The 11589-nt window shown below is 23.7% G+C and overlaps 2 protein-coding genes across 13 annotated transcripts; one reads left to right on the forward strand and one right to left on the reverse strand.

Annotated features, from left to right (window-relative positions):
• Window positions 1-909: 909 nt before the first annotated feature.
• Window positions 910-5611, reverse strand: LOC122719938 (tetratricopeptide repeat protein 39B-like). Of its 3 annotated transcripts, none has more exons than XM_043946225.1 (11): window positions 5378-5609; window positions 4295-4341; window positions 4175-4203; window positions 3875-4055; window positions 3665-3797; window positions 3091-3223; window positions 2899-2998; window positions 2766-2831; window positions 1949-2670; window positions 1629-1862; window positions 911-1552 (listed from the first exon to the last, which is right to left on the reverse strand). In XM_043946225.1, the coding sequence occupies exons 2-11, from the start codon at window positions 4316-4318 to the stop codon at window positions 1450-1452; spliced, it is 1725 nt and encodes a 574-aa protein (XP_043802160.1). In that variant the 5' UTR covers window positions 4319-4341; window positions 5378-5609; the 3' UTR covers window positions 911-1449. The 3 variants fall into 3 exon arrangements, with proteins under 3 accessions (XP_043802177.1, XP_043802160.1, XP_043802168.1); XM_043946233.1 differs by lacking the exon at window positions 5378-5609 and adding an exon at window positions 4427-4573; XM_043946242.1 differs by lacking the exon at window positions 4175-4203 and having other exon boundaries at window positions 910-1552; window positions 5378-5611.
• A 1117-nt stretch (window positions 5612-6728) lies between these two features.
• LOC122719959 (TBC1 domain family member 22B) lies at window positions 6729-11564 on the forward strand. Of its 10 annotated transcripts, none has more exons than XM_043946262.1 (9): window positions 6746-6897; window positions 6995-7082; window positions 7610-7783; window positions 7906-8465; window positions 8544-8674; window positions 8773-9027; window positions 9107-9356; window positions 9492-9715; window positions 9825-11564. In XM_043946262.1, exons 3-9 carry the CDS (start codon window positions 7701-7703, stop codon window positions 9963-9965), a joined length of 1644 nt encoding a protein of 547 aa, XP_043802197.1. In that variant the 5' UTR covers window positions 6746-6897; window positions 6995-7082; window positions 7610-7700; the 3' UTR covers window positions 9966-11564. The 10 variants fall into 10 exon arrangements, with proteins under 10 accessions (XP_043802274.1, XP_043802207.1, XP_043802197.1 ...); XM_043946281.1 differs by having other exon boundaries at window positions 7613-7783; XM_043946311.1 differs by having other exon boundaries at window positions 6789-6869; window positions 6995-7088; window positions 7613-7783.
• The last annotated feature ends 25 nt before the right edge of the window (window positions 11565-11589 follow it).

An 11589-nucleotide genomic window follows, 5' to 3' on the forward strand; every position in this document is an offset into this window, starting at 1 on the left:
ATTGATTTAAAAATTTAGAATATAAAATTAAAAAAGAAAAATATAATAATAAAAAAATTATAAATTTAATATTAATATTAAATATAAATATTTAATATAAATATTAAATTTAATATTTTTAAGTTGGTGAAGTTTTTTAAATAAATACAAATTTAAAAATATAGGATTGATAATATAAAATGAAATTTAATTTAATTTAAAAAATTGAAATATTTAAAAATTTTGCAATTTAGTAATTTTTTCTAATTTTATTTATTTAATTTTATTCGTTTTTTAAAGTTATTAATAAAAAAGAAATATCTTTGTAGAAAAGTTTTTGTAGAAAAGATGGCTTTAACAATCTATTCTTACTTTACATCTATCTTTCTCTCATTTTCTATTTTTTCTTCATTTGTTTTATTCGTTATTTTCTGATTCCTAAATTTTTATTCCGTCTCTTTCCTCGCTATTTGCTCTTTTTGTACACATCTTTTAAAATCTAAATAATTTTAAAGATGTTATTAATTCTTCTTTAAATTTTTATTTATTTCTATTCTTTTTCTTTATCTATATATATTTGTTCTGCAAAATTTAAGATTACGATTTCGAAATCTGATTAAATTTATTTATTTTTAAAATAGAAGTGAAAAAAAATATATAAAATAATATTGAGGTATATAAAAATAGATATATGTATGAATTTATGATGGAAACATATACTCATTTAAAATATCTAAGTATTTATATATAAAATATAAATATATAAATATATAAAAATTTTATAGATTAAAATTCGGTTGCATTTATTATTTACATATATGTATTTGGATAAAAATACATATATATATATACAAATCTATCAATAAAATATTAGGCAATATATTTGTGAAAATAAAAAATAAAAATTAAAATAATGAATAAAACTTTTCATAACGAGTTTGATCAGCCATAAATTATTTTTTATTTCCATGTTATCATCCCTTTTTCATATTTCATATATAATGTATAATTCACTATACATTATAATTCATTATAAATATAACATATATGTTGGTGAACTTATTAACATAAACGATTGTGATAATTTTACTACCACCGATTAAATTGACGCATTATACAATTATACATTTTTTCTTATAATACAAATAATTAAAATTAAAAAAATAATTTTTTTCCTAAACCTTTTTACCATAATCTTTCGTAATATACACATCATAATGTACAATATATGTATACATTATGTAAAAATTATAATATTTAAATATTTTATACAATAAAAAAGAAATAATTTAGAATAATTTTAAATAGTAGAAGCAAATAGTTCTAGAAAAAGTATTAAAGATCATATAATAAGTTATCATATAAAAATAAATTATCAACAAAAATTGATAGTGCCTGAAATCTGCAATAGTGTTGCTATTGACAGTAATGAATTATTTTTTACAAAAAACTTATTTTTCAGGTACTATATTACATTAAAATATCTTCTGCTTTCTTTCCAGTCAATTTCATTAAATCAGAATGAATCCTAAATTGTAATCTAGATTCCAATAAATATCCAGTAAAATTTTTTCTACAAAAAATAAAATAATTTATTGATAATAATAGTAAAAATTACCCGAAATATTCCTAAGATAAAAATGATTTACTTAGCATCCTCTAAATATCCAAGAGCGAGTTGAATATTTCCTTGATCTTGTGCCAACAAAGCTAATTCTACTGTTGCATAAGGAAGTAAATAAGTATCTTCCTTGATTAGTTTGTCCAATTCGAGAACGCGTTTTAAACAACTTTCAGCTGAAAGAGGATGTTTCAATTGTCGCAAACAAGCACCTTTTAGAAGCGATAAAAGTGCTTCATTATCTGCATGAAATTCTGTTTTCCTAAAAATTATTTGATTTTTTATAGTTTATATTGTCAGATGATATGATTCAAATTAAAAGAAGAAAATTGATCGACAAAAACTCACGAAGTTTTCACAAGTTTTTTTTCAGCTTCTTCAATTACTTTAAACACGTTTAACATTAAATCTTGTCGTTTTCCTACTATACGAAACAAATTCCATACATACATAAGTTCAAATATAGGAAGTACTAGGCTTTTTTTTTGAGCAAAATATCGTTCAGTTTTTTTTATTACAAATTTTTCCATTGGTAATGATTTACCCGCAATACGTTGTTTAAAAGTAGGCGCTTGCATCATTAAAGTATCTATCGTTTGTTTTTCTTCACTTTGTACCGATGGATTTTGCATCATAAGTATCGCAGCTCTTTGATACAAATAAATTGTACGTGACCAATGTGATTCTTCAGCTAAGTGACCGGCGAACATTGCAGCTTGATTCCATTGCTGCAGCGAACAATGTGCCCACATTAATTCCCAAAAACAAATATGATGAAATTGAGGCCATAAATCTTGACTTTTCCAAGATTTAGTATACCATTCTAAAGAGTTTTCAAATTTCCCTCTCGTTAATTCTAATCTTCCTTTAAAAAATAAAAACCATACGCCATTTGGATAAAGACTCAATTCTTCTTCCAAAACTTTTTCACACCAATCTAGATCACCGTCAGTATGACTTAAAACGAACGATACCAGCAAATTGTAAGATAAAAGAAACATTGCACACAATACATGTCGTAATCCCCTTCTTTCTTGATATCCTGCTTCTAATTCTGACAAACCATATTCCTAATAATAAAAACAATATGTCATTATTATAAAAATAATAATGTTTATAAAAAAGACAATTTTTTAAAATTATTTTAATCATCTTATTTCATTACCTTATCACCCGAAAATCCAATAAATTCTAAAAGTTTAATGATTTTTGCTGGCAATAGAGAGATCATCTATAAAACTCAAAAAAATAGTTATTACATCTTATTTTATATAATAAAAAATTATATTTCTACATACCAAATTAAATGCACCAATACCAGTACGAACTCCACTTTCAAAATGTATTTTATAAGCATCATTTTCCCATTTACGATTATTTAAAATTGTTAAACATTCTCTGAAATAGAACAATATAAATACATAAAATAACATATGGCTTTTCAATATATATATCAGCATAAATAATTCACAAAATGATAATTTGTTTACTTATATGATAAAAAACAGGTACGAATTTTCAATCCAGCTTTAACAAAGCTGACCAAAGTTTCGTCCTCCACAAACGTGAGCATTGATTTTAAGAAAAGTGACTCAGCATAACAGAGTTCTGCATGCACTTCGTCTGTAACAATAATTCTATATCATTTTCATGTTTGTTTCATAATATCAACATATAAATGTCAAATCATATCATATTATACATAGATAATTTATAAAAAAATATGAAATCTATTTTTTAATGAATAAATTTATATAATAGAATATGTTTCTGTAAATAATAGAATAATAATAGTATTGAATTATTTAGATTGATATACAAAAAATTATATATGTTTATGTAACAAATAACTCTGATTATACTCTCTAATTTGTGCATAAAGTTAAAATAAAATTTAGAAAAATATAGAATTAGAATAGAAGATTAAGATTGATAAAAATGAAAAGTTATTTGTTAATTAAAAAAGCTTTTTTTTTTCTGAGAAATAATGTGATTTTTAAGAAACTTTATTTTTATGATGTGATGTATAGAAAATGTTATACCAAATACATGTATATACATTACCAATTGTATAACCATCATAATTAGTCTTCTTCACCATTTTGCCAATATTTTGTGTTAATGTTACATGTTTACGTTGCTTCAAGCACACAGTTATGCACTGTTTTACAGCTCCAGCTGCCTTTTCAATGTATTTCTAAGCAACACATATTACAATATATTATTGAAAAAACATATATTTTCCAAATATCACAATTTATTGCTATTTAATACTTGTTCGAATGTAAGAATAGCCTCGAGGAATGCAAATATACTTGTTCCTAAAGAATGATACATGCTACTGCTTGCCCATGGTTCCATAATTTTTCTTGCTTCTTCAAAATCATTATTAAAAAAATAATGTATCGCTTTTTTTGCCTCCATTATTGCTGTATCCAAATCCATAGAAGTAGGCCTTAAAAAAACAAACCATAATTAATCTAAAATATATATATATAATATATAATATGTTAAATATGTAATATATAATATGTTAAATTTATGTATGTATAATACTATATATAATATACTTACTGTGGTAAAGATTCCTGAGCATCTTGAAACTAAAATATTATAGAAATAAAAAATATTATCATATTAATTATTAAAAATAGAATAGTTTTTTGAATTTTTGATATTAAACTTGATTCATACCTCATCTTCTTCGATGTCCGACATTTTGAATTAATATTTGAAATATGCTTAAAAAAAATAATATTGAATGTTATTATTGAAATTATTTTCATTTAATGTATGTGTGAATATTATAATAAAAAAAATTTTTACATTCAATAAATATTTTGCATAGAGATTCTATATTTTACAAGAATTCTTTTATGAACTACATATGTTAATTACTAAATGTGAAAGTCATTCTTCAACACAGATTTCTCATGTGCTCCTTTTACAATTTTAAACCAATAAATTCAATTATTTTATTAATATCGCAACAAAAATTATATTTCATAGACATATTAAAATTATGACTACAACAAATGAAAATGAAAGCAATTTTTTATTATAATATATATATATATTATTTATTTTTAATATATTTTTATAAGATATCCTTTGTAATATAAAATTATTCTTAATAATCATTATCAACAAGTTCATAGATAAATATACAATAATAAAATGATAAGATAAAATATATATTCTGACATCGCAATAAAAATATTTCATAAATATATTAAAAAAATTATATTTGACAGATATATTAAATTTTCAAATTAATAATTAATCATATTTTCAAAAATAAACAAGATTGAATTTTTACCTCAAGTTATATAAGACATAAACATACTCTTGTTATAGAATTTTATACTTATTACATTTCCAGCTTTATGAATAATATCTTTTTTAAATATATCCAAAAAAAAGAAAATAATATAATATGCTAAAAATGAAAAATATATATAATATAATATATAAAGATATACATATACATATATGATGTACAAATAAATTATATATTAATTTTTCTTGATATGTATTCAAATTAAATGTTCAGTTTAAAATAGAATGTTAGAAGAAAACATAACGGAGTTATATCGCGATAGACCTAAATTTCTCAAAAATTTACGATAAAATCAATTTACGATAAAAATGCAATTAATAAAATAAATAAATTATACAATCAATATTGATAAATTAACAAAATTCAATCTTATTTCATATTTTACATCACAATACTCTATAAATTATTTTGCACGTAGATGATTCAAAGTAACTTACCATAAAACCATCAAATGTCAAAAGATAGAAGAATAAATTTACAAAAAAAGCAATGAAATTAATGTTTATTTAATAACATCTCTAAGTTAACATGACCAGATTTTGGATACGTATAAATGCTATGACAAATTATACTTATTTTTACATTTTTATTCGAGATTTACAAGAATTCTTGAAATACGCCGCTACAAACATAACGGCATAAAATGTACGCAACCGACTGACGGTATACTGATTATGACAGGTGAATCGAGTCGGATCAACATAAGTAAGTATATAGATATCTACTACTTACGATAAGGATACAACTGTACACGTGACATTACCTTCCATTACAGTGATGCTTAATATATATAATACTAAAGGTTTTATATAACACTGAAACAATGATTCGAAAAGAAACTAATAATCAGATTAAAGCTAGTCAAAATTAGTTCTCTCATTAGCTCTCAGTTACATTTATAATATCAATATAATTCAATTGTTTTTAATACTTTTTATTCATAAAAAATTAAGAATCACAGAAATTTAATCAAAGATTAAGAATCACTGATGATTATGTATTACTTTTATAAGTATTATCTCCAATCTAAAAAATATTAAACAATTATATGATTTATATAATTTGTATGATTAGATTAAAATTATAATATTCATTTACAAGATTTGAAAAAAAATTTCTGATTAAATTTGATATTCCAGTTGAATATTTTTTATATTCTTACATTATTACATTATTTATTATATTATTTTTGTTTTATGAAAAAATATAATAATTTAATATAATAAAAGAAATAATAATAAATTTTATATTTAAATGAAAATTTATAATTTTACAATTTCTTAAATTTAAAAATAATTTTTTAATTTTAAAATTATATATTTTTTTATTTTTAAATTATAACGAAATTATATATATTAAACATCTTAAATATTGAGTATCGTTAATACATTATTTAACAGATTGTATTATTTTCTCTACCGCAAAATTTCGTATATAGTTAAGAGATATACTTTTACCATTCATTATATTCGTATTTTAAGAAATATTCTTTATTATACTTTATATTTGCAATTAAAGTTTTTTTAAAAATTTCTTTATAAAATCTATGCTTTTGGTATGGTTTAATTTACATGTTTGTGAGTATGTGTCTTGTGTGTGAAAAGTATGTAATATATATATATACATTACAAGTATTTATATTGAAGAAATTTTTTTAAACTTTTTTTTTTAAATTCTTATTAAATAAAAGCTTTAATAGAAAGATATACATATACTTACATATTATTAATATTTCAAAAATATTTATATATGTATAGAATATATTTATGTATGAATCGATGTGTAATATGTAATATGAATAGTTATGTATGAAAAATTTAATTTAGCCATTTCGTCGATGGCAGCACTAGTATAGACGTGTCGTACGTCAAAAACAGTGAATGTACATAGGATAAAATTTTTTATTACAATTTACTTCTTATATATTTGGTAAATCCTTTAATAGTCATCTTATGACGTATGTTTTATAATAATACGTTTATTGTATTATTTATCATTGAAATCTCAATTATGTTAAAATTATAAATCTAAAATAACTCTTTTTATGCGCACAGTGTTCCATACTTTAAACATTACTGGATGATAAATACTTTTTTAACTTGTTCGCTATTGATAGAACTACATCATTAAAAATTCTTAGATGTAAGAGTATGTTTTTTATTTATTTCACTTATTAGAATCAAAATATTTATAATCTGTAACATAACCTGCTTTGAAAGTAAAAACTTATATTTATAGACCTCTCTCTTTGATAATGCAATATTTTTCTATAAATATCATGTATAATTCCTAATGTAATTTTTATATGTGTTTATATATATATATATATAAATGAGCAGATTTTTTTTTTCTTATTTTATATAGCTATGTATTATTTTTAACTATTAATATGCACATTTATCATGATAAACCATGATGATGGAATATATATTATATAGTATATAATATATATTATATAATGTATTAAAATTTACATAATATAATAATATAATACAAATTAAAAAAAAATGAAATAGCTACGTAAGTTTCATAATATTATCTATTATTTTCTTATGCTTTTTATATAAAATGAGATATATGAACTTTGTAATTTAAAATGTTCATTGTAACAATAATAATGATAAAAAAAAAGAGGATTTTAATAAACATATCATCAAATCCTGTTTCAGTAGTTTTTTCTAAAGGAATGAGGACCTTGTATTGCTTTTTCAATTATCTAAAAAAGGTGGCAAATGCTAGTTAACATAATTTGTTATAACTATGGAAAATCAAAGTCACCAAGGTGAAATTTATCAAAGCCATCAATCATTTTGGAAGAAAAATACTCGTGCTGTTCCAGGCAGGTATATACAATAATATGCTTCTAATAATATTTTTAATATTTTTAGAAAATAAATTTATAATTAAATTTTGATATAAATTATTATAAGTATAATATAATTCTTTATATTTTGCTCAATGAAAGACCAAGTCCTAAACAAGATGGTAAACTTAGTAAAATAAGTACTACTACATTGATGTCTGGTAGTTCAGCTAATATAATATCTACCGGTGGAACTATATCGGGAAACTATAGCGGAGGTTCTACATCATTTCAAGATTTTCAAGAAAGCGTAGATGATGCTTGGGATTCTGGAGATGATGAATTTTGCACTGTCTCAGATGTAAAAATATCAAAACGAGTTAGCCATTCTGCTGCTATTAGCGTCATTAATAATCATAGATCAAGAAAAATGTGCATAGATTCGGGGACAAATGTAAAATCTTCGCAACGCGTTCAAGAAATTATTCCTGAGGAAAAACGAGCAGAGGCTCTTCAAAGATTAGCCGTGCAACCGTTACATTTGCGAAATGTTAATTTGTCAACGCATTCTCAAATGAATAATAGTCAACATTCCTCAGAAGATACAGATATTAAATACGGTGCTTCCCCGCAACATAAACCGACACAATTTCCAGGCAGGCCGCAACCGTTGAGACAAACAATCGCACCTACCAAATTTTTTATACCTTCTAAAGAACAAGGTATTTATGGAACAATTTTTTTTATATATCCATTCGATCTCAATATATCAGTTAGTTTTGATTTGTTAATAATTGTAGATGGGGAAAGTAAAATAGATAAATTTCAGTCTCTTCTGGAAGCTTCTGTATTAAACTTAGATGAATTGAGACAATTATCGTGGTCTGGAATACCTGCAAGATTGCGATCTGTTACATGGAGGTTATTGTCTGTAAGTAAGAAAGGTAAACTATGCTGTACGTTTTATATCTAATAATAAAATTTCATAAAAAAAATATTAAATCATTATTCTGTATTTCTGTAACATAGGAATATTTACCAGCCAATTTAGAGCGAAGACAACACGTGTTAGAACGTAAACGTTTAGATTATTGGAATTTAGTGAAACAATATTATGATACTGAACGAGATGAAGGATTCCAGGATACATATCGTCAAATACACATTGACATTCCAAGAATGTCACCACTTATTTCATTGTTTCAACAAACAACGGTACAACTAATCTTTGAAAGAATACTCTATATTTGGGCAATTCGACATCCTGCTTCTGGTTACGTTCAAGTACGTATTTTTCGTCGTTATCTTCATTCCTGATATTTTTAATATTTTATTTTCATCCTTTTCCTTTTGTTCCTTTTAGGGAATGAACGATCTAGTGACACCTTTCTTTCTTGTATTTTTGCAAGAAGCAGTACCTGTATCAGCATGGCAGGATTTAGAAAATTATGATGTTGCATCGTTACAAAAAGAACAACGGGATATCATAGAAGCAGATAGTTTTTGGTGTTTATCTAAATTTCTTGATGGTATTCAAGATAATTATATTTTTGCTCAATTAGGCATTCAGCACAAAGTAAATCAGTTAAAAGAACTGATACAAAGAATCGATGGTATATATATATATATACATACATGCATACATATGTATATAAATCAATATGTATATAATCAATTTAAAATCTTTTATTCTTTTCTTTCATTATATTTGATTTTCGATTAATCATGCATATAATTTGTTCTTTTAGCGCCTTTGCATCAACATCTACATCAACATGGTGTAGATTATTTACAATTTTCCTTTCGGTGGATGAATAATTTATTAACAAGAGAAATCCCTCTTCATTGTACAATTCGTTTATGGGACACTTATCTAGCGGAATCCGACCGATTTGCTTCGTTTCAACTTTACGTATGTGCCGCGTTTCTTCTTCGTTGGAGACGTCATCTTCTATTGCAACCAGATTTTCAAGTAAGTTAAAAAGTATATTATAGTATTTCTAATAAATTATAATTCGAGATAAAATTATTTTTTATTAATTATTCACTATGTGGAAAAAATCTTTTTATTATTGTTAAAGGGACTGATGTTAATGCTACAAAACCTGCCTACTCAAAATTGGACAGATTCAGAAATAGGAATATTAGTAGCGGAAGCGTACAAATTAAAATTCACGTTTGCAGATGCTCCCAATCATTTGCAAGCTCATGATACCAGGTGACCATTTTGCGATGCGTTTAGATAACGGTATTATAATCGGGATCAGAAACATTGGCACAAGTGATTTTGTGCTAAATCGATATGCCTATTTTTACCATCATCGTTTATATCATACAACTCGGTGGCTCATCATTAATTTAGGTTGTTTTCTATCTGATTACAAGTTATTAATTTTTAAATGCTTTATCCTCTAGTTCAAAGAAAAAGTTCTATGCTTACGTTATGTTTTTAAAAAAATCAAATGGTGTTTATAAATTTTATTATTATTATTATTATTTTATTACCATTATTATTACTATTACTGTTATTATTACTATTATTATTATTAATATTATTATTATTATTATTATTATTATTATTATTATTATTACTATTATTATAAATATTATTATAGCAACTATTTTTAAAGTAATCGAAATTAAGTTTTCCCGCCATTTATCGATTAATTAAAAAATATACATGCAAGCTGAATTATAAAAAATGTAACGCGAATCGATCATGACTCATGATTCGTATTACATTTGAATATAATATATTTAGGATTATTGTGTACATTAGTAACATAAATAAGCGAAAGGTTTTATAAACCAGCTACAATTATATGATTGTTATTTTACGTAGCGATTACAAATTTTCTTCTACTCATAAATTTTCAGTTTGTGTTCGCTCAACGATGGAATTGTGTTTTTAATTTAAACGAAACGAAAGTATGCAGAGTGTGGAGGAAATATATACAATTTACAATATAAAAAACACGTATAAATAGAATATAAGCTACAATGATATTATTTCCGTTTTTGTCAATTTTCTTTTTTTAAATTTCAAGATATTTATGAAAAGAATATAAGCGATCATTCGGAATTTAGAATCTCGTATCAGAGAAGATCTTGAAATCTTTGCCATGTTATGCATTGCCATAAAGATAAAGACACAATTGGAAAGACTATTAAATAACCTTTAAAATATATTTGTACGTTTCTTCTTAATTATTTTACGACCATCTTACAAAATAATTAAAAAATGTGATATATTTATCTTTTATCGGTGATCCAATTGACGTACGAACGAATAATTTAACGTTTACGCACGACAAATTAATGAGTATTAAGTGTATCAAAAAGATACATTTGTCGGACAACATATATATTATTGAAATGAACCAATCGAAAGTTATATAGAAAGAGAAAGAAAAATAATGCCCATTCTATAAGATAAGTTATAACCAATAACATGGATTATTTATTATTCGATCATTATATTTTTATCGATTAAATCTAAAAGCATAATGTTCTTTCGTTGTCCGATTATTAATTATTTAATTGCAAACTTGTACACACCGAAGCGTGTAGCGTCGTTGATTAATAAAAAAACGAGACTGTCTTTTTCTTATCTATGCATCTATATATACCTATCGAAATATTTCCTGAAGAAGATTATATAATCGAATATCATTATACAGATATATGCAATTATTTGCTAAATATACGATACTATCGTATACGTTGACAATACGTGTTGAATACTCATCGTCGAAAGATATGTGTGGCATATACATTGATAAAAGAAGTTTTTCGCGTCGAGTGTACGTGAAACAAGTATATAAAAAAAAAAAAAAAAAAAAAAAA

The sequence above is a fragment of the Apis laboriosa genome, unplaced genomic scaffold (genome assembly GCF_014066325.1).
Source record: "Apis laboriosa isolate Shangri-la unplaced genomic scaffold, ASM1406632v1 scaffold11_cov152, whole genome shotgun sequence".
Classification (NCBI taxonomy): domain Eukaryota; kingdom Metazoa; phylum Arthropoda; class Insecta; order Hymenoptera; family Apidae; genus Apis; species Apis laboriosa.